This window comes from Lissotriton helveticus, chromosome 12, assembly GCF_964261635.1.
Source record: "Lissotriton helveticus chromosome 12, aLisHel1.1, whole genome shotgun sequence".
NCBI classification, from domain to species: Eukaryota; Metazoa; Chordata; class Amphibia; order Caudata; family Salamandridae; genus Lissotriton; species Lissotriton helveticus.
This window is the reverse complement of record NC_136073.1, coordinates 646,808,923-646,828,722: the sequence shown is the minus strand read 5'-3', so window position 1 is coordinate 646,828,722 and position 19,800 is coordinate 646,808,923. Positions and strand designations below refer to the sequence as shown.

The window sequence follows — 19,800 nt, the reverse complement described above, 5'->3', positions numbered from 1 at the left end:
TGGTGCTGGCCCGACAGGCCCAAGGACTTGGCCGTAGCCCTGGAGTCCTTGAAACGCTCAAGCGCACTGTCTGCCTTGTCGCCAAAGAGGCGACGGCCATCAAACAGCATGTCCATGAGGGAATTCTGGACATCAGCCGAAAAGTTTGCGGACCTCAGCCAGGCGTGGCGGCGAACGGCCACTGTCGTGGAAATCGCCCTGCTCAGCGAGTCCGTGGTATCCAGCCCACATCCGATAGAGTACCGTGCTGCATCCCGCCCTTCCGCAAGGGCTTGAGCGAGTTTGACCCGGGCCACCTCCGGGCAAGCTGGCAGCACATCCGCGAATGTGTCCCACAGAGAGTGGGTATAACGGCCCAAAAGTCAAGCGGTGTTGACCGACCGCAACCCCAAACTAAGTGAGGTACCAAACTGCTCATACCTTTTGGATTCCCGATCAGGTGGAGCAGCCGGGAATGCGGTCTGGGAGTTAGAGGCATGGATAACCAGGCTCTCGGGGTGGGGTGGGTGGACAGGAAGCTAGGGTCGCCAGGAGCCGGGCGGTGGCGCCTGGCCACGTTCCGATCTACAGGCGGACCTGTAGCTGGCCTGGACCACGTGCCCAACAGAACGTCAGAAAGGGCCTCATTAAATGGTAGTAGAGGCTCCGAAGAGCTTGCCTGCGGTTTAAGGACCTCGGTGAGGAGGTTAGTCCTCACGGCCGCGACGGGGAGCTCAAGACCCAAGGCCTTGGCCGCCCTCGTCAGCACCACGCTGTAAGCAGCCCCCTCCTCCGTAGCCACGGTAGGTGGGGAGACCAAGCCAGTGTCGGGCGAAGTGTCCAAACCACTGGCCTCCCCTAGATCCACTGCCCAGTCCTGATACGACTGGCACTCTCGTGCCAGAGGGTCCTCAGACCCCTCCCAATCCTCCTCGTCTCCCATCTCCTGATAGTCAGGTGCAAAGGACGGGCCGGATCATAGTAGAATTGCTCATCTCTCGGCGTCGAATGCGGCGCTGGTCCGACGCCAGATCCGGACCGAGGGAGTGACCGGGTCCGGGTCACTGCTGGTCGACCTTCCGACCCCTCCGCCGGCGCCGACCCGGACCCAGATCCGGTGGGGCCCTGCGGCGTCGGGACCGAAGTCGCCGACGGCGCCGGGGACGAAGCCCCCGGCCTGCCTGGGCTCCCAGCCGGGGCCGCGGAGCCGGAAGGCACCACAGCAGGACCCGACAGAGGAGAAAGCAACCTCATGGCCATGAGGAAGGTATCGATCTCCTCCGGCGTCGCATTCAGCCCAGGGACCAGCGGGTATGGAGCTGGCAGCGGCGCCTGCGGCTCCGGCGGAGCCGCGTGGGCGGTGATACCCGAATTCCCGGCCGCATCGCGCGAGCGTCAGGGGGAGTCGGATGAGCTATGTCGTCTCTTCGACTTCTTGTTCCTCTTACCTGAGGACTTGGAGCCCGACGAATGGTGTCGACTCGCCGAGCTGCAATGACTGTGCCCCGCGACCGGTCCTTCGACCTCCTCCTCGACCTGGACTGTGAACGGCACGGGGCCAACTGCCGGAGCTCGAGGCGCTTACGGGACCGCTCCTGCCTAGCCTTCTACGTCAAGGCCCGGCAGTCGGGGCACGACTTGTCATCATGGTCGGCCCCAAGGCAATACAGGCACCGGCGATGGGGGTCGGTAACCGACATCAGTCGGTTGCAATCGGCACAGGGCTTGAACCCGGGCATCCCTACCCGCACCGATAGTCTTACGACTCAAAACAGGATCAAAAAGGTCGAAAAAGTTAGTCAAAAAGTGACTAAGGAGTACTTCTTTTTCCGGATCTGCGCTTGCTGGTGTGGAAAAAAGAAGAACTGACGTCAGCGCACGAGGGCGGCGTCCAAGTACTCCAACGTCATCCCGGCACCAACTATGCCGATGACGGACGCGGAGCCGCAGACGACGCCTACCGACGCACAGGGGTACTGCTACGCAAAACTTTCCAGATCCAGTCTGACGCCTGGGGATATTCTAAGGTAAGGAATCGAACACTAACCTGTTTCTTTCAGATGAGAGCAGCATAGTGATGAGAGAAGCACACACTTGACTAAGACAGCAAACCACAGCGAAACAGAAAAACACAAGGGAGACAGTCAAAAAACAAATGCACTTGTGGAGTACTTAAGCAACAAGAAACAAGACAGAGCAGCACAAGAGGAGGAAAGCAGACAGAAGAGTGTAGACAAGCAGACAGAAGAGAGAGCATCACAGAACAGGAGTGGGTAGAGAAGCATATATTAGGCACAGCTGGAAAACACAACCACTCCTGTGGAGTGCTTAAGTTCAGTTCCCTAAAACGGAGCAGTGAAAGGACAGATGTAAAGAGGCTATGCTCCAAGGGAGGGACAAACACAAGATGGACAAGGCAAGCCAATGAATAAGAAGATAATGAGTGGCAATTAGGCTAACCAATGTTAAGTAGAGGGAGGGCTTAGAGCCCAGTTTACAATCTTGGTAAGCTGACACTACCAGCATGATTCACAAAGTTAAACTTACACTTTAGTGTATGCATACCATTTTTATGCTATTCACAAATTAGTTTTACATGTAGTATCATTATGACTGCAGGGCCTCTGAACTCGTGAGGGAGACTCTGCACAGAAAAATATAGGCCTGTCTTTTATTTCTATGTGTGGAGTCTCCGCAGTCATAAAGATATTACTCATCAAATTTGTTTATGAATAGCAAAACATCGTAAACTTACCATAAAGTGTACGTTGACCTTTCTGAATCGTGCCCCAGGTCATTTGAAAACAGATATTTTGCGCTATAGGCCTGTCTTTTCTTTCTATGTGTGGAGTCTCCGCAGTCAAAGATATTACTCATCAAATTGGTTTATGAATAGGGGCGTGGCTTCATTTCCTTTCATTTATTTCACTTGTAAAGCGCGTAATTCACCCGAAGGTCTCAGAGCGCTGGGAGCAGACAAGATCCTTGGATTTCAGCAGATTCAGAGGGGTTTAAGAGTTCGGCATACTAAGGATTAAAGATACAGGTTTTGAGCCGTTTCCGAAATCTGGCGTGATCTGGCTCTTCTCTCAGAGATGTGGGGAGGGAGTTCCATGCTTCTGGGGCGGTCTTACTGAAAGCTCGGTCCCCATTTCTGACCGTTCGGACTCTAGGAATGGATAGAAGGGCTTTACTGGAGGAACGTAGAGTCCTAATTGGGATATGGGCTTTAAGTTTCCTTTCCAGGTAAGCTGGTCCATGTCCATTTACTGCCTTATGAACCAGACAGCAGAGTTTGAACTTTATGCGTTTTTTAACGGGGAGCCAGTGCAACGTTCTGAGACATGCTGCTGACGGGGTGCGAGGGGGAAGGTCTAATACTAGCCTCGCAGCGGTATTTTGAAGAACCTGAAGTCGGTTTAGTAGTGACTGATTGATGGCTGAAAACAGGGCGTTCCCGTAGTCCATCCTGTTTATAACCAGCCCTTGGACTAGGGGCATGCGTGCTGAGAGCGGGATCCATTTAAAGATCTTCCTCAGGCTACGTATCTGGCCGTAGCTATTTCCAACTGTTTTTTTTATATGTTCAGACATAGTGAGCTTGTTATCTAGGACTACACCCAAGTTCCTGACGTATGGTTTGGGGGCAGGGCAAGTGCCCAGGGCATCAGGCCACCAGTCCGGTGACCAGATTTGGTCAGCTTTGCCAAAAAGCATGACTTCGGTCTTCCCTGCGTTCATCATTAGGTGGTTTCTGGTCATCCACTCTTGTATATTGGTCATACAATTTTTTAACCTATGTTTAGCGTCTTCATGGTTTTGGCTGATGGTGACGAGGATTTGAGTGTCGTCAGCATAAGATATTGTCCCAAAACCGCTTTCTCTAATGATTTTGGCCAGAGGGGAGACATAAATATTGAAAAGGGTCGGGCTTAAAATAGATCCCTGTGGGACACCTTTATCATTATTATAGGAGATAGAGGTATGATCACCAATTTGGACCCTTGATCGTCTGTTTTCAAGATAGCTTGATATCCATTTAAGAGCGTTTCCTTCGACACCAATCTCAACAAGGCGCTCTAACAGTATGCGATGCGAGATGGTGTCGAAGGCCGCAGATAAATCCAGTAATATCAGGATGGCTGATTTTTTTGAGTCTAAGGATAAACTTATATTATCCACAACCTCCAGCAGGGCTGTTTCGGTGCTGTGGAATGCCCTGAAACCGGATTGGGATGGATCAAGGAGTTTATTTGATTCCAGGTGGGCGACAAGTTGTTTATTGATTAGGGTCTCCATGACTTTCCCAAAGAGTGGCAAAAGGGAGATAGGCCTATAATTTGTAAATTGATCGGGGTCTGCGTTTGGTTTCTTCAGAATGGGCCTGATTATTGCTTCTTTCCAATGGTCAGGAACAACGCAATGTTGTATTGATTGGTTAAAAATATTAGTCAGGGTAGGGATCAGAACTGGAGAGATTTTATGTATGACTTGTGGCGAAGCAGGGTCGCCCGGTGCTCCAGATTTCATTTTCAGCAGTGCATGATTTACATCCTGCTCACTCAGGGGTGAGAACAGTTTCAGCGTGTTATCATGGCTGCAGTGGGAATTTTGCCTTTCAATGGGAGGGGTGCTGGTCTCAACCTCAGTTATTTGCTGGGGAAATCGTTTATGAATTTCAGTTCTTTTTTCATGAAAGTAGGAGGCTACGGATTCAACCCATTTTTTAGAGTCAGGAAGCGCCTGTTGTGTACCTGGAGGTGTGGTAAACTCCTTCACAATATTAAATAGTTCTCGTTGGGAATTTGCTGCTAGGGCAATCCTGTTACCCAGGTAGACTTTTTTAGCCTCAGCAATGTCCTGCATATACTGTCTATGAGCCACTTTGTATAAGTGTCTGTCTTGAACGCTTTTTGTCAGTCTCCATTTTCGCTCTGCCAGCCTAGTAGCGCATTTTCTTTGTTTAAGTTCCGGCGTAAACAATAAAGAATTATTTCTTGGAGGTTTAGAGGTGCGCATAGGTGCTATATCATCAAGTGCAATGGTAATTGCTAATTCAAATTCCACGGCAGTTTGGCTAAGATTGGTGCATTGGGCAATGGAGGGCGGGGGAAAGGATTTGCTAAAGGCTGGTATGGTGATTTTATTCCATGGTCTGGTTTTTTTCATTTTTCTTGGGCGGATCACCGGGATCTGAGATCCGCTTATAGCGAATTTTATAATGTAATGATCCGTCCAAAAGACTAAGTCACTTTGAGTAATCGTGACTTTAGAGGAATTAGTACAAATGAGATCAAGAGTATGCCCAGCTATATGAGTTGGGCCCGTGGGGAGTTGACAAAGTTGTAAGGCTTCTAGATTGGTGGTTAGATCTATAGTGCAAGGATCAGTGGTAAGTTCGAGGTGGTATTTACATCTCCCAGGAGGATAAAATTCTTTGTGGTTAGAGCATAAGGTGCTATGGCTTCTACTAATTTCTCAGAGAAGTTGGTTTTAGAGCCGGGAGGTCTGTAAATAAGGGCTACCTTCCATGCTTCTTTGTTGTTCACTATTATCGTGGCTATAAGCAGCTCTCCCCAGCATTCGAGGTGAGAGTCGTTTATATGAATTTGTATAGCTGAGCTATAAATTATTGCTGTTCCTCCCCCTTTTTTGTTTCCAGGGCGGTCAAGTCTATGTATTTTGTAGGCCGGAGGTAGGGCTATGGCAATGTCTGGTGTAGACGATTCCTGGAGCCAAGTTTCAGTGACAAACAATATGTCAGGTTTCACCGAGTCTAAGAGTGCCCAAATTTGTAATGCGTGTTTGGCCATTGACCTAGCGTTGCAGTAGAGACATACTAGGTTAGGTGGAGTCTTTGGAGCGCAGATGGTTTTGCCAGGTGTAGGTGGTTTGGTGGGGGCTGAGTTGGGTTGGGAGTTAGGAGAGCGTGGGTCTAAGATCGAAGATTTGGCTGGGTTGAGTTTGTGAAGTTCCATAGTAGTATACCTGATAATGCCCATTTCCTCGGTACAACAAGCGCAAGGAGTCGTAGAGTTACGGGCAGAGTCTCTGGCGTCTGGAGTCGGCCGGGAGCGGACGGGCGCAGACGGGCTTGCCTTTGGCGCGCCGCTGCGCGCGTCCGCTCTGCGTGCTGTGTTTAGTAGGGCCAGTGGGCGGGGCTGTTAACAGGCTTGGAGCTTGGAGCGCTGACCCTGCTGGTTCCAGGGAGAATGCCGCTACCAAGATGGTGTAGACCCCTCCGCCCAAACGGCACAAGCCGCGGCGGACCAGGGGGCACCTCAAGTTGAAAAGTGAGAGCGAACTGTACAGAGCAACAGTTTAAAAGGCTAGTGCATGTTTAAAAGACAATCCGTTATTAATCAACGATTTTTAAAAATGCAGGTGCAAATTTAGCAATGATAGCAGCAGGCGCGGGCGAAGATGGTGGACGCAGCTTTCTAGAGCTCCCACCAGCCCGACTCTCATCCGTCGATTTATCCTGGCTCCTGGACCCGCTTTGTAGCCCACACCTGAGGCGATTGTGGCGGAAGGCGGGGGATGTCACCCGGTGCAGTGTTCGGCGCTCCCGGGCCCTCCGAAGCGGAGACGGCGGCCTGCGGCCTGGTCCCGGGGAGTGAGGCCGGGGCCTCGATTTTGGCGCCTCCCGGTCGGGAGATCTTCGCGCAGGCTGGCCGCGCCAGCATCTATCCTGGGGCCAGTGCCCTCATTAGCGGCGGAGCTGTGGGCGAGTCCTCGGACCTGTCCGCTGCAGAGGCAGTGACGACCTGTGCTGCGAGGACGTCCGGAGGGAGCTGTGGCCTACATCGGAGCCGCGAGACCGGGACCTCGAGTTTGGAGGTTCCCGGCTGCGAGTGCTGGTGACCTGTGGTGGCCTGGGTACGAACTGGAGAGACCGACGGTGCTGTGACCCCCGAGGTGAGACCCCGCACGACAGGACTGGCATAGCGCTGTTGTGCTTCCTTGGCCCACGGGCTGGTGGGCGGCCTGAGACTCCGGCGAGTGTCGCAACCGAGCCTGGGGGGGCCCTGCAGCGGCGCCAGAGGTGACGGCGTGAGCGACGTGGGTGACTCCATGTGGCCCCATCTGCGTGTGTGAACGAAGGGCGACAAGGGGCCGTGGCCAGCAACTGCAGTGCCGGTGGGTGCCCAGCACAATTGGACTGTGTGGCGAGGGGGTTCCTTCGGTCCGGGGCCGGCAGCCGGTCGCTGAGTGGCCTGGAGCGGAGCCGCGGGCCCCTCTTGCGGAGCTGAGGCCAGACTGGGGGCCTCACGGTACAGGGGCAAGGCCCGGCCAGGACCGCATTGTACACCTTGAATAGGAGAGCAGTCTTGTGAAACCCGGTGTATCCCCCAGGCAACAGACGACGACAGTGTGGGGGAGCTGTGTACCCGGGGACATTCGCGTGGTGTACCCTTGGTCGCGATTGGTGGTGTGGGGTGTCGGCACTGCGGCAACTTGCAAACGATCTGAAGACAGTAGCCTCCGGGTAAGCCGCGGACATGACCAGAGGCGGAGGGGGCAGCGGGTCCGCCAAGCAGGGGCCCATCGATAAATTCACGGGGCCGAGTGGGGGGCCCGGAGCATCTGGAGGTGGCCAAGGGACAGGGCCGGACAATGCAGCGCTCATGGCAGCGATTACCCAATCCAGGGACATGCTGGACGCCAAGATAGGGGCAGTTGGAGCAGACGTGACCCTGCTGCGTCAGGACTTGCGAAATACGGTGACACGTATCACGGAGGCGGAATCCAGAATATCGGTGGTGGAGGCCGACGTTGGGACCCTGAAGCGGAAAATGGCGGCAATGGAAAACATCCAGAAGGGCCTTGCGCTCCGTGTGGAGGATGCCGAAGGGCGGGTACGCAGGAACAACCTTCGCTTTGTGGGTTTTCCGGAAGGATGTGAGAAAGGGAATATGGAACACTTCTTGTCCCAGTGGTTGGAGAGCTAGCTTCCTCCGGATGTTCTGTCGCGCTGTTTTGTGATAGAACGCGCACATAGAGCCCTGACGCAGAAGCCGCAGGCGGGGGAGCGGCCCAGGCCGGTGATAGCTAAAATCCTGAATTTCCATGATAGGGACACTATCTTACGGGAGGCGATGGCCAAGGACTCTCTTCTATTTGAGAATCAGAAGATCATGATCTTTCCAGACTATACCAGAATCGGGCAGCAACAACGTCACTCATTTATTGCCGCCAAGGCGAAACTATGAGGTCTGAAGATCCAATACTCCTTACTTTATCCGGCCCGCCTGCGGGTAGTCTTCCAGTCGCGAACCCACTTCTTTGATACACCAGAGGATGTCTTTAAATGGGCAGATTAGACAGTGAGGGTCAGGCCACATGCCCAACCGGGTCTGAACCCGGGCCACTCGAGAGGCCCGTCGCAGGAACAGGAGGACCAAAGTGACCGGGGCAAGAGGAATAGGAGATCTAGATCGCGGAAACGCTCCTCTTCTCGCAGTGGAAAACAGGATGGCGCGCCTACTGACTCAGACCACTCTGGAAAGGATCATTGAGGGACCTCAGGGGGCTGAACTTGTCTGCGGCTATCACAGACTCCCGTTGGGAGGAGGTGCTTTGCTGTGTCTTCTTGAACTGACACTTGCTAACTGAGTATATAGTTATTGCTCATTTTTATTTTCTTGGTATTGTGTGGGGCTGCGGGGTGGGGTTCAGGGTGCTCTTCTGCAGGGGCTATTTGCCTCCTACACGAGTGGGAGTTGATGGGGGGGGGGGTCTTTTGGTTGAGTGGGTAGTTGGGATCCATTGGTATGGTTGGCCTTGGGCGCTCTGTTTTGGGCCCGAGGTTGTCCATGCCGCGACAGATACTTCAGAGTTCTATGAGGTATTGGGGTGGGTGGCAGGGGACAGGGGGCTGGGAGTTGAGGGAAGTGTTAAGGGGACATGTGGGTGGGGGGGTTAGGGGTGGGTGGGGTGGGGGGGCACGTGATTTCTAATGCCTTGTTACAGACTGTTCTGTGCGCCTGGGCCTGGTGCTGGGGGCGTTTGTGTTGGGTCCCATTGGATTATGGCTGATATGTCAATTCCGGGGCTCCCCAGGGAGTCCATGCGCATACTGAGTTGGAATGTTAGGGGGATGCTAGATAAAATCAAGAGGGGGGCGATTTTACGGTGGGGGAAGAGGGAAGCGGCAGACGTCTTACTGCTCCAAGAGACGCACATGATGGGGACAAAAGTGCTTAGCCTGCAGAGATTTGGTTACCAACAGGTCTTCCATGCTGGGTTTTCCAGAGGCTCCAGGGGGGTCGCCATCTTGGTCCATCGTAGGTTGGCTTATATTCACGAGAGGCAGTGGGTTGACCCGCAGGGCCAGTACATCTTTGTTAAAGGGATGGTGGGTACGGAATCAGTTGTGTTTGGAAGTGTTTATGCCCCCCTCCCCGTTGCAGTGGTCCCTGGCTGAACGATTGTTTGCGGTGTGGACGGAAATCCCGGAGTCCTTGGCGGTGCTGGGTGGGGATTGGAACGACGTGATGGATGTGCATGTGGACCGTGGGAGATTGCGGGGGACGTTGACTACTGCCGCCCCTACCCGACTGAATGCGATGGTGGAAGGATTAGGCTGGGTGGATGCTTGGCGACACATGCATGCTAGGGCCCGAGAATATACCTATGTCTCTGCTGTGCATGGTTCCTTCTCGCGGCTGGACTATGTTTTTGTGCCCTGTGTGTGTCTGAGTAGAGTGCGGGAGGCTAGCATCTTGCCTAGGGGGCTGTCTGACCATTCCCCAGTGGCCGTGGTGGTTGACTTGCATAGGCAGAGACAACCGTTCCGATGGAGGATGTCTTCGTGGCACCTTCAGCAAGCTGACTATGTACAACACATGCGGGGTGCGATTGCTTACTACTGGAAGGAAAATTTGGTAGCGGATACGGATGTGGCGGTGGTCTGGGAAGCCATGAAGCCTACTTTGAGGGGAATTGACATTGCGTGGTGTGCGGCGGCCCGTCGCCGGGAGGCCATAGTTGCGGCAGCGGCTCATGTGGAGGCTCTGGAGCGGCGGTGTCAGGGAAAGGGAGATGAGGTGGCGGTGCGGCTGCTCCTGCAGGCACAACAAACCTATGCATCCGTTTTACTTGACGAGGCCCGACAGGCGTGGCTGGCCACGCGGAGCAGGGTATATCAGTGGGGGGACAAGTCCTGTACTATGCTCCACAGGCTGTGCCAGCGCACCCTGCAGCCACTTGCCCTGCCTGGACTCTCGGACGGGGATGGTGTTACCATAACGGACCCTGCTGAACTGGCAGCTAGTTTTGCTCGTTATTACGCGGGGCAGTATGCGCCGCAGGATTGCCTTCCGGCCGATGCGGTGGATAAATTTATTGCCGACCTGCCCCCGAGGGCTGTCTCTGATGAGACGCGAGCGGCGTTGGACCTCCCCCTCACGGCGCAGGAGCTGGGGGATGCGCTGGGACAGCTCAACACAGGGAAGGCGCCCGGACCGAGCGGCTTCCTGTGTGAGTTCTATAAGAAGTTCCATCTCCAATTGGGGTCCCATTATGGAACTGCGCTGGAGGTGGCGCGGGAGCTGGGTCGGCTGCCAGCTGACTGGCGCCACGCTGAGGTGGTATGTATGTATGTATGTATGTTTGGATTTATATAGCGCTTATAACCCAGGGGTCTCTAAGCGCTTTGCCTTGGGAACCCGTCCTGGCTTTTCCCTGTGAGATAGCCCCTACAGGGCATCCCCAAGGTGAAAACCAGGCATCCCGCCGCGGGGGGCCGTTGTGGAGATTAAGCAAGCTTAATGCCCAGAGTTGCAGAGTGTGAACCCATGATCAGGTCAGGCACCGAAGCGAGAATTATCGAGTCCGTGGACATTTGAGCTCGAGACCCTGCCGCGTCGGGAATTGAACCCTGGTCCCGGGTCTGACCTCTGCTTCAGGGTCTGCCTGCTCTAACCAGTGAGCCACACTTCTCCACAAGTGGTGGTTTTTCAGAAGCCGGGTAGGCCCCCTGATCGCCACGACTCATATCGCCCTATATCCTTGCTCAATATTGAAGCTAAGCTGCTGGCTAAGGCGCTGGCGAACCGTCTCCTCCCCTACGTGGCCGATCTGGTCCACCCGGATCAGGCAGGCTTTATGCCGCGTAGGGCGACGCGGCACAATATACGACGGGCGCAGACGGCTGTGGACGCAATGGGGGCCACTGGAGAATGGGCTGCCCTGCTGTTGGCAGATATAGATAGGGCTTTTGATTCGGTGAGTTGGGCCCATCTGTTCGCGCTCCTGCCTCGTCTTAATCTAGGCCCGGTGTTTATTTCATATGTCAGGCTGCTGTATACCGACATTACGGCGTCCGTGCGTGTTTCCGGAGCGGTCTCGGAGGGGTTTCCCATCGGCCGGGGGACCCGTCAGGGATGCCCGCTGTCTCCGTATTTATTTGCACTGGCCATGGAGCCCCTGGCCTCTTGGGTGCGCATCGACGCGCAGCTGCGGGGCTTCGTGTGGGATGGGGGACTCACTGATAGGATCGCACTCTATGCAGACGATGTCCTCTTCTTTCTCACAAATTTAAATAGATCAGGCCCCAGAGTGTTGGAAATCATGCGTGTATTTGGCGAGGTGTCGGGCCTCTATCTTAACCCGCGTAAGTCCACCCTATGGGTGCTGGGAGACGGGGCGAATGCGGGCTCGTGGGCGTTGGCCTTGCAGGTGGCGGCCGGGGGCATAATGTATCTTGGAGTATTCTTGTCCGAGTCCGCGATGACCTCGTGGGAGCGCAACGTGATACCGGTGTGGGAGAGGGTCCAAGCGGATATTAAAACATGGTCCTGGATGCCTCTTACCATCTATGGACAGTCTGCGATCTTTAAAATGGTCGCACTTCCGCGCCTCCTATATCAGTTGCAGAACCATCCGCACCTGATCGCACCTCAGTGGTTCCGGCAGGTCAATTCTATCCTAGGCCGCTTCTTGTGGGCCGGGGGTGCCGCCAGGGCGGCGCTGCGTACGTGCTTCTTATCCACGTATTGTGGTGGCCTTGCTACGTCAGACCTGCTGTCATATTACCAGGCCTCCCAGTTGCTAGTGTTGAATGAATGGTGGTACGGAGATGGAGGAGACCCGGCATATGCTCTGGAGCGCTCGCTGATGGGGGACAACACGTTGCACACAATGTTATACTCAGCCAGACTCCGGAGGCAGCTGCCGTGTGCCACACAAGTGGTTTTTGCGGTTTGGCGACAAGTGCTGCGTCGCATGGGCTGGTGGGGTAGGTTGACGGCGGAGACCCCATTGTGGCATAACGGGCGGCTCCCCGCGCTGGCCTCGCTGCTGGGGTTTGGCGGATGGGATTCTATCGGGATCTCATCGCTTGGAGACGTTATGTCCGGCGTAACTCTCAAGTCATTCCAGGAGTTACGGGACGAATTCCACATGCCCAAGACCCAATTTTTCAAGTATCTACAGTTCCGCCATGTGCTCGCGCCTAGTCTAGTTGGTTTGGAATCGCTGCCGGAATTCAGCCCCGTGGAAGCGAAGGTTTTCATGGGAGACCTCGGGGATAAAAAGGTATCCCGTATCTATCAAACGCTAGTTACCCACTGTTCCTCCTCCCTACTTCCGTTAAAAGACACCTGGGAAGGGGATGTCGGACCCTGGATGAGGATGATTGGAGGGAGGCATTGGAGTCCCCGCGTGGGACCGCTATTGCGGTACGACTCCGACTAATCCAATTCAAATATTTGCATAGGGCTTACTATACACGGGAGTGGCTGTGGAAGGCGGGCCTGATTGCGTCCCCGGAGTGCCTGCGATGTGGAGCCGAAATGGGTACCCTGCTGCATACTGTATGGTCTTGTGCTGGCTTGACTGGGTTCTGGAATGGTGTATGGAGCTGTCTGTCGGAGGTGCTGGGGTGGGATCTCCCCCGTACCTCTCGCTTGGGTCTTCTCCATGTGCTGGAGGGTGTGGGAGGGAATGTTTACAAATGTCATCTTTTGTTATTGGGCCTAGTGGTGGCCAAGCGGGACTTGGAACGGGCGTGGAAGAATGAACGAGCCCCCCCCCCCCTGAATGCGTGGAAGGCTGGATTGGACTATTTTATGGGGCTAGAGCGCCCAGTGTTCGAGGCCAGAGGATGCCCACGGAAACATTACAAAATCTGGAAAAGGTGGGCTGAGTTTAGGGGGTTGACTCTGGAGCCTACAGCAGATCCCGACGACGGTCCGGATTTAGACGATGGACTCCAGGCCTAGAGAGACGCACGGCGCCTGGCTTAGTATCAGCACTTACGGGGGGCTTACTGTGATCACGTGCACTGGGTTAGGGGGGGATAAGGGGTGGGTAGTGGGGTTGTTTGGGTGGCTGTGGGTGGTGAGAGGAGGTGGGGGGAGTTGTTCTTTTTATTGATTGGGCTTCCCAGATATTGAGACATGTGTTGCTATTTGGCAGTGATCTCCTGACTGTGGAGAACTGCATATATGCCTTTACCTGATCAATGAATAAAATTTGTTGTGAAAAAAAAAATTGTTTATGAATAGCAAAACATCGTAAACTTACCATAAAGTGTACGTTTACCTTTGTGAATCGTGCCCTAGGTCATTTGAAAACAGATATTTTGCGCTATCTGGGAGGCTTGACCTAAAATAATCACTAGAAATATATACAAACAAGTGGTGAGGTGAAATACAGCTGTGGCTCATCATGAGGAAAAATATATATATTTAGGGTGGTAAGAAGTTCACTGATTACCAGTAAAGAAAAAGAAAAGAATTGCTCAGTCAATCTACCTTGCTTTAGACTAGAACCATAATTAATGGAGCGAGGGAAGGAGTTTAATATTTCCGTACAGCTGGTGGTTTAAGTTCAAATACATAAATAAATCAGAAAAGAACAATGTTCGCAATAAATGAAATAAAGAGGGTTAGTTGGTCCCAAAATTGTGAGTATAATTCACACACACAGTTAGTGAGGTGGTAACAATGATGCAGTCAAGTCATTTAGTAAGTGAATATAGGCAACCACAGAATGAAATTAATTCAGCTTTAACATGTTCTAGAGATTAATAATTATGAGACACTCACATGGGTCCAAGGGATTCTCTAGCTCTTGGATAAGTCCTGACTGACTTTTTCTACTATTGCCTAAATCAACTGGCTGTCTGCCTCGGTTCCTATCATTGTTATACTCCTCACTAACTCTAGATGTGGGTTACGCTCACCCCTAAGGAACCAACTGGAACTCTATTTCATACATTGTGAACATCATACTACTCTGATACATCTATGCATCTACATTATTGCAGGTGTGAGGGTTATAATAAACACTGAGGGACCAATTACCTCTCCGTCCATTATTTCCAAATATCAGTCCTCAGCAACCTAGATTAACACTGTGCAACCATTTCTTCCATGGGATATCCAATCTCCCCTCCCGAGTACTGCCCAGTTAAGTTAATTTTTATGACCCACGGATTTATAACTGTTACGGTCATAACTTCAACTTATTTCAAGTGGACTTAAGGGACCACTGATAACTGAACAGTCATAAAAGAAAAACAATAAAAAACAAGTTACGATGTATCTGGTGGAGATCTACATTAGCTGTAAATTCCTTACCTTAGAATTTCCCCCAGGCGTCAGCCTTAATCCAGAGATTTTTTTTGTCAGCAGTACACTTGTGGGTCGGAAGGTGGCGTAGATCGGGTCTGCGTCCATCATCGGCGTCATGGGCGCCGGGATTAAGTTTGTGGGACCTATACCAACGCCGCCCATGCAAACTAACGTCAGTTCTTAACATGACTTTCCACGCCATAAGCGCAGAGCCATGAAAGACATCGACCTCTGGTGCGTCAAAACTAGGGCCCTTTAGGGGAGATCCCATCCCTAGAAATCAGTTCACAGAGCGGGGAGGATGGGTGGGGCTGTAAGGAATCTACAACTAATATATGTCTCTACCAGATATATTGTTACCGAAGGTAAGTATATGTTGTTCTGATAGAGACTATAACCTTACCTTAGAATAGATACCCGAACAATACCATCCCCGGAGGACGGTCTGCGAACCAAGATCACACTAGGAAGTCCTGGAGGACCAAATGGGAAAAGTACTCGTCCCTTCAGACTTGGCTGTCCAGGCACTAGTGTCTGGTGAACGTGCGCAGGGATGCCCACGTTGATGCCTGACAGACATCAAGGAGTGGGACTCAGCATGCTAACGCAGAGGTTGCTGATGTTGCTCTAGTGGAGTGAGCATGCAACCCCACAGGAGGTTCCTTCTTTGCCAAAGCATAGCATATTTTGATGTAAAGGACAACGCATCTACAGATGGTCTGTTTTTTTAACAGCCCGACCTTTCTTGGTACCCACATAGCCAATGAAGAGTTGATCATCCACCCGAAAGTCTTTAGTATGATCAAGATAAAAAGACAACGCACGGTTTGAGTGCAGGCGGCGGAGTCTCTCTTCATTCTTGGAGAGATGTGGGACGGGAAAAGGGTGGGCAAAGTGATAGAATGTCTCACATGAAAGGGTGTGACCACTTTAGAAAGGAACGAAGCCTTCATTCAAAGCACCACTTTATCCAGATAGACAGACAAACAATGAGGCTTGGAAGACAGAGCCTGGAGCTTGCAAACTCTGCGAGCAGAGGTGATGGTAATATGGAAAGCAGTTTTGAGAGTCAGCACCCTGAAAGGACAATTATGAAGGGGCTCGTAGAGAGCACACATACGCAAGGTTAGAACCAAATTTAAATTCTCTGAGTATTTCTCACCGAAATCCATGATAGAGGCTGAAACATCGTTATCATAGCGCGAATATCCTGGACTCGCTGCTCAGGAGGATAGGCCCGTAACTGCAATGTGTCCAGAACTGCCCAGATGAAAGGGAGCGTCTTAACGGAGTCAGGTGTGACTTCTGCATGTTGACAGTAAACCCCAGCAAGTGCAGGAGGTAGTCTGGAGGTGGGAGACGACAGCCTGGAGTGAGCCCGCCTTCAACAGCCCATCTTAGATATAGGGGAAGACTAGTACCCCATATCTGCACAGATGAGCTGCGACCACTGCCATCACCTTTGTGTACACCCGAGGGGCACTGGTAAGGCCAAAGGGGAGCACGGTAAACTGAAATTACTCATGGCCCACGGTGAACCGCAAGTAACATCTGTGGGCAGGCAGGACGGGAATATGAAAATAAGCATACTGCAAGTCCAAAGCTACCATCCTGTCTCCTGGGTCGTGAGCAGAAAGGATGTGAGCAAGAGGCTGGACAGCGTGAGTGACTCTGTGGTTGGGCTGGACAGGACGTGGCTGAGCGTCCCTTCTGTAGTCATAAAAGGGATGAAAGGCAGACTGAGGTGGATGGCAGGTAGCCATGGGGACCAAGGATCTGGCCGTAGCTCCAGGCGTACCGTAGCATCTGACAGCTACCGACGTGGCAATCGTTCTGCCCAGTGAGTCAGTGGTATCCAGTCCACAACGGATGGTGAATTTGGCTGCATCTTTCCCGTCTGCAACTGCTTGAGAGAGAATGGCCCGGGCCTCCTCAGGGCACTTAGACAGCACCTGCTTGAATTGTTTTCAAATTTCTGCTCGAACTTCTCTTGAACACCAGTTGAAGTCACCTGAAGTTGAGCTCATGCCAGCTGAATCTTTGTCTGTTTAGAGTATCTGGCAAGCTGTTCTATAGTCTGGTACATGTTGCACAGAGAAGGCAATGTTGTGATTTAACAACTCTGTTTTTCCCTTGATAACTCTGGTGTCTTCCAGCTATCTGGTTTCAAATCTAAAATAGGGTTGTCATGGTGGTCGCCTTGAATCAGGAAGGGTTTCAGGGCAACTAAGATTGACTTGACCTCTAAAATTTATAATGCTGCCACCTTGAATGACCAATGGCTCCCGGTGGACAGTTCTATAATGTGGACTTGCCAGCCCTTTCAATGAGGCATCAGTAGTTCTAGTGCTTTATTTGTAGAATGAGTGCCAGTGCTCAAAGCTCTGCTCAGAAATCAGCAAGCGGTGCAGTTAAATGTTGGCGCACCCAATACCATGGCTGCATAGTCTTTATTTCACCTTGTGCCTCTTTTAATCATTACAAGACACTTCCTGCCCCTTTATCTCTCTCACAGGTAACTGATTTCTCCTTTTATGATTTTTTCCCACCATTCTCTCCCTCTGTCTTTCTGTTTTGTTTTTCACTTTCTTGCTTTCTTTAAATGTTGGAAGCAGAAAATGAAGTGCTGGTCCTCAAAAATATGTACTATTTGTTCCCACCAGCTCAAATTAAGCACTATGTGATTCTAATATGTGCAGTTTCTGTCCATAAAAATATAATCTTGTTCCTTCCATCATTAGAGAGAATCCTTGACTGCGCTTGTGTCCGGCATGTGCTCCTCCAAATGGTGTGTGGAGCGATTTTATTGCTGGCCTAGCACTTCCTGGAGCATCCACATTCTAAGGTGCAATAGGAAACAAAGAGTAGGCAGGACAACTACGCTCCCAGGGTGGCTCTTTAGCTGTGAACAATGATGGAGTTCTTCAACCCTACAAATGCCTTCAGAGCTACAAGTTTGCTTCCATTATACTCTGACAAACAGGCGTTCAGCTGAAGTGTACCCCCAAAGGAGATATTCTGCCTTCTTGGAGAAAGAAAGAATTACTCTTTGCTGAAGGTGAGGTCCAAATAACCCAGCAGTTAATGGTAGTGTATAGTGAGAGTTTTATTTGGATGTATGGAACCTGGCTTTAAAAACAGTCAGCCAAGTATGGACTTACTCCAATGCGACAAAGATGGTCTGTCACCAGAGTCATGCTCATGGCGCTAACATGTTGGCCGAAGATTTTGAACTGGAAGGGTCGTTTATTTACCATGAAGAACAATTATTTCTGGTGTGGCGGGTCAAACAAGTTTCTGTTTTAAATAGCGTGTATGAGGTCGTGAACGGTGATCATTAGTCTGACTGGTTCCTGATGTAATTGTTTTACACTCAGATTTGGGACTGGAAGCCAACTCCCTGACCTTTTTCTGACCAAGAAAAACTTGAGTAAAAGCCCTTCTTTTGTACCTTGAGAAAAGTTTCATCACATTCTTTATGATGAGCTTTAGTACTTTCTTCCACAGGACATTCAGATGTAGGTGATGTTCCCTCTTGGAAGGCTTTTGACCGTATTCTATCTAATGTTTCTACAGTACTAAGAACCAAATCCAGCAGTTTGAAGTGATGTCTTACCATGCTGGAAAGAAGCCTTTGTTTCTGTTTCTTAACACAGGATGGGCAAATTTGCAAAGTCAGATTTGCCTTGCTTGGTATTTGGTTCTTTAAGAGGCTATTCTGCCTTCATGTAGGATTATTGTACCGTGCAGGTGGCGCGTTCTCTTATACTGCACATAGGACTGGGCATGGCAGTGATTAAACTGTAAACATAATTTTACAATATACAGAACTAACCTTTACTTTTTCCTTTGAATACTGTGCCATTATTTGGTGGCAGGCCTTACCCAATATTGTGTATTCCTGCACACATTCAAGGAGTGCTTTCCCAGAAGCCTAATCAAGCTGTGACACAAGAGGACCACTTCCCCACTAAAGTGCTATACTTATGTTCATAAACAATACAAAAAGACAATATTTGTAACTTGTCAGAAGAAAACATATGGTATACCTGTGCCTGGCAAGGCATACTGCCTAGCCTTTTGGAACATTTACTTAAAAAGTATGTATTGTTAAAAAGCTTGGGATGCATAAAAATGACAAACTGAGGAGATTTTCCTGCAGTTTACACAGTTGACAATAAAAGGTAAATTGCAATAACATGGAGCGAACAAGAATAGTGACACTTCTGAGAACTGCAATGCAATAACCTCACCTACTTCTTTGATGCATAGACAACATCTGAAGGATGATCAGAAAAGTTCAGACTGGAAATATTCTATTGTCATGGATCGCCGATTTGTGGGAGAAAGTGATAGACGAGGCGATAAAAGAAAGGCAGAAATATTTTTTTTTTTAAAAACAATTCATGCTTTTAACTGGCCATGTTCTTGTGTACATACCCTCTCCTTGTAGTAGAAGGAGCTGATGGACACCTGCTCCTTTTCGCTGCGGGTGGGGCTCCCGCTGTAAAGCCTTAGATTGCCAGCGGGCTCTGTGCGAATCTTCATCGGCGTCACCAAGCCACTGTGGTAGGCTGACAGAGCAGACAGGGACCTGTATGGGAGAAAAGGCATTCTCTGCTAAAAATATATTTGGCCTGTCATTTAGGTTCATGTGACCACTTGTCTCACTGGAAACAGGGACCACTTCTATACAAGTTTAGGGGGCTTTCAAAAACTCTCAGTTGTCCTCTGCTTATATCTTTCCAAGAGACTTATCTTAAGTAAACCGACTTTAAAAGTACCTGCAACTGTCCAAAAGGTCAACAGAAATGATGAGCAGGCTGATCTGGAAAGTTGTTTACAGTATTAATCCTTTCATATATAAGGGGGTTGGACGGTAGTTTTTTTCAGTACCAGCAACACTGCCAATCACAATATGCGACAACGCAGGTGAAACTAACACAACAACTTTGAACAGCAGAAACAGTGTATATAAATTAAGGAAGTATTTCAGAAAATATGTCAAATAAAGAGTGCAATCATCATGCCATATTAATGAAAACCACCAACAACAGAAAAATGATTAAGAACAATGGCAGGTGCAATGCACCGTTTGTTGTAGTACTTTTTTTTGTTGCCCTTCCCTTGTCACCTATTCCTACTAATAGCACTGATTGTAGATAGACACCTCCCGCCCCCCTCCCCCCACGTATTCTAGATTCATGCATTGCCCAAGTCAAAGAAAGGGGCCGCAGAA

At 50.9% G+C, this 19,800-nt stretch overlaps 1 protein-coding gene across 1 annotated transcript in view; it reads right to left on the bottom strand.

Annotated features, from left to right (window-relative positions):
- The window catches only part of WDR59 (WD repeat domain 59), an 885,758-nt gene that overhangs the window by 322,352 nt on the left and 543,606 nt on the right, over nucleotides 1-19,800 (bottom strand). Inside the window, exon 18 of the mRNA XM_078670030.1 lies at nucleotides 19,002-19,155. Coding sequence (XP_078526156.1) covers nucleotides 19,002-19,155 — 154 coding nt within the window. The remainder of the gene's footprint in view (nucleotides 1-19,001; nucleotides 19,156-19,800) is intronic.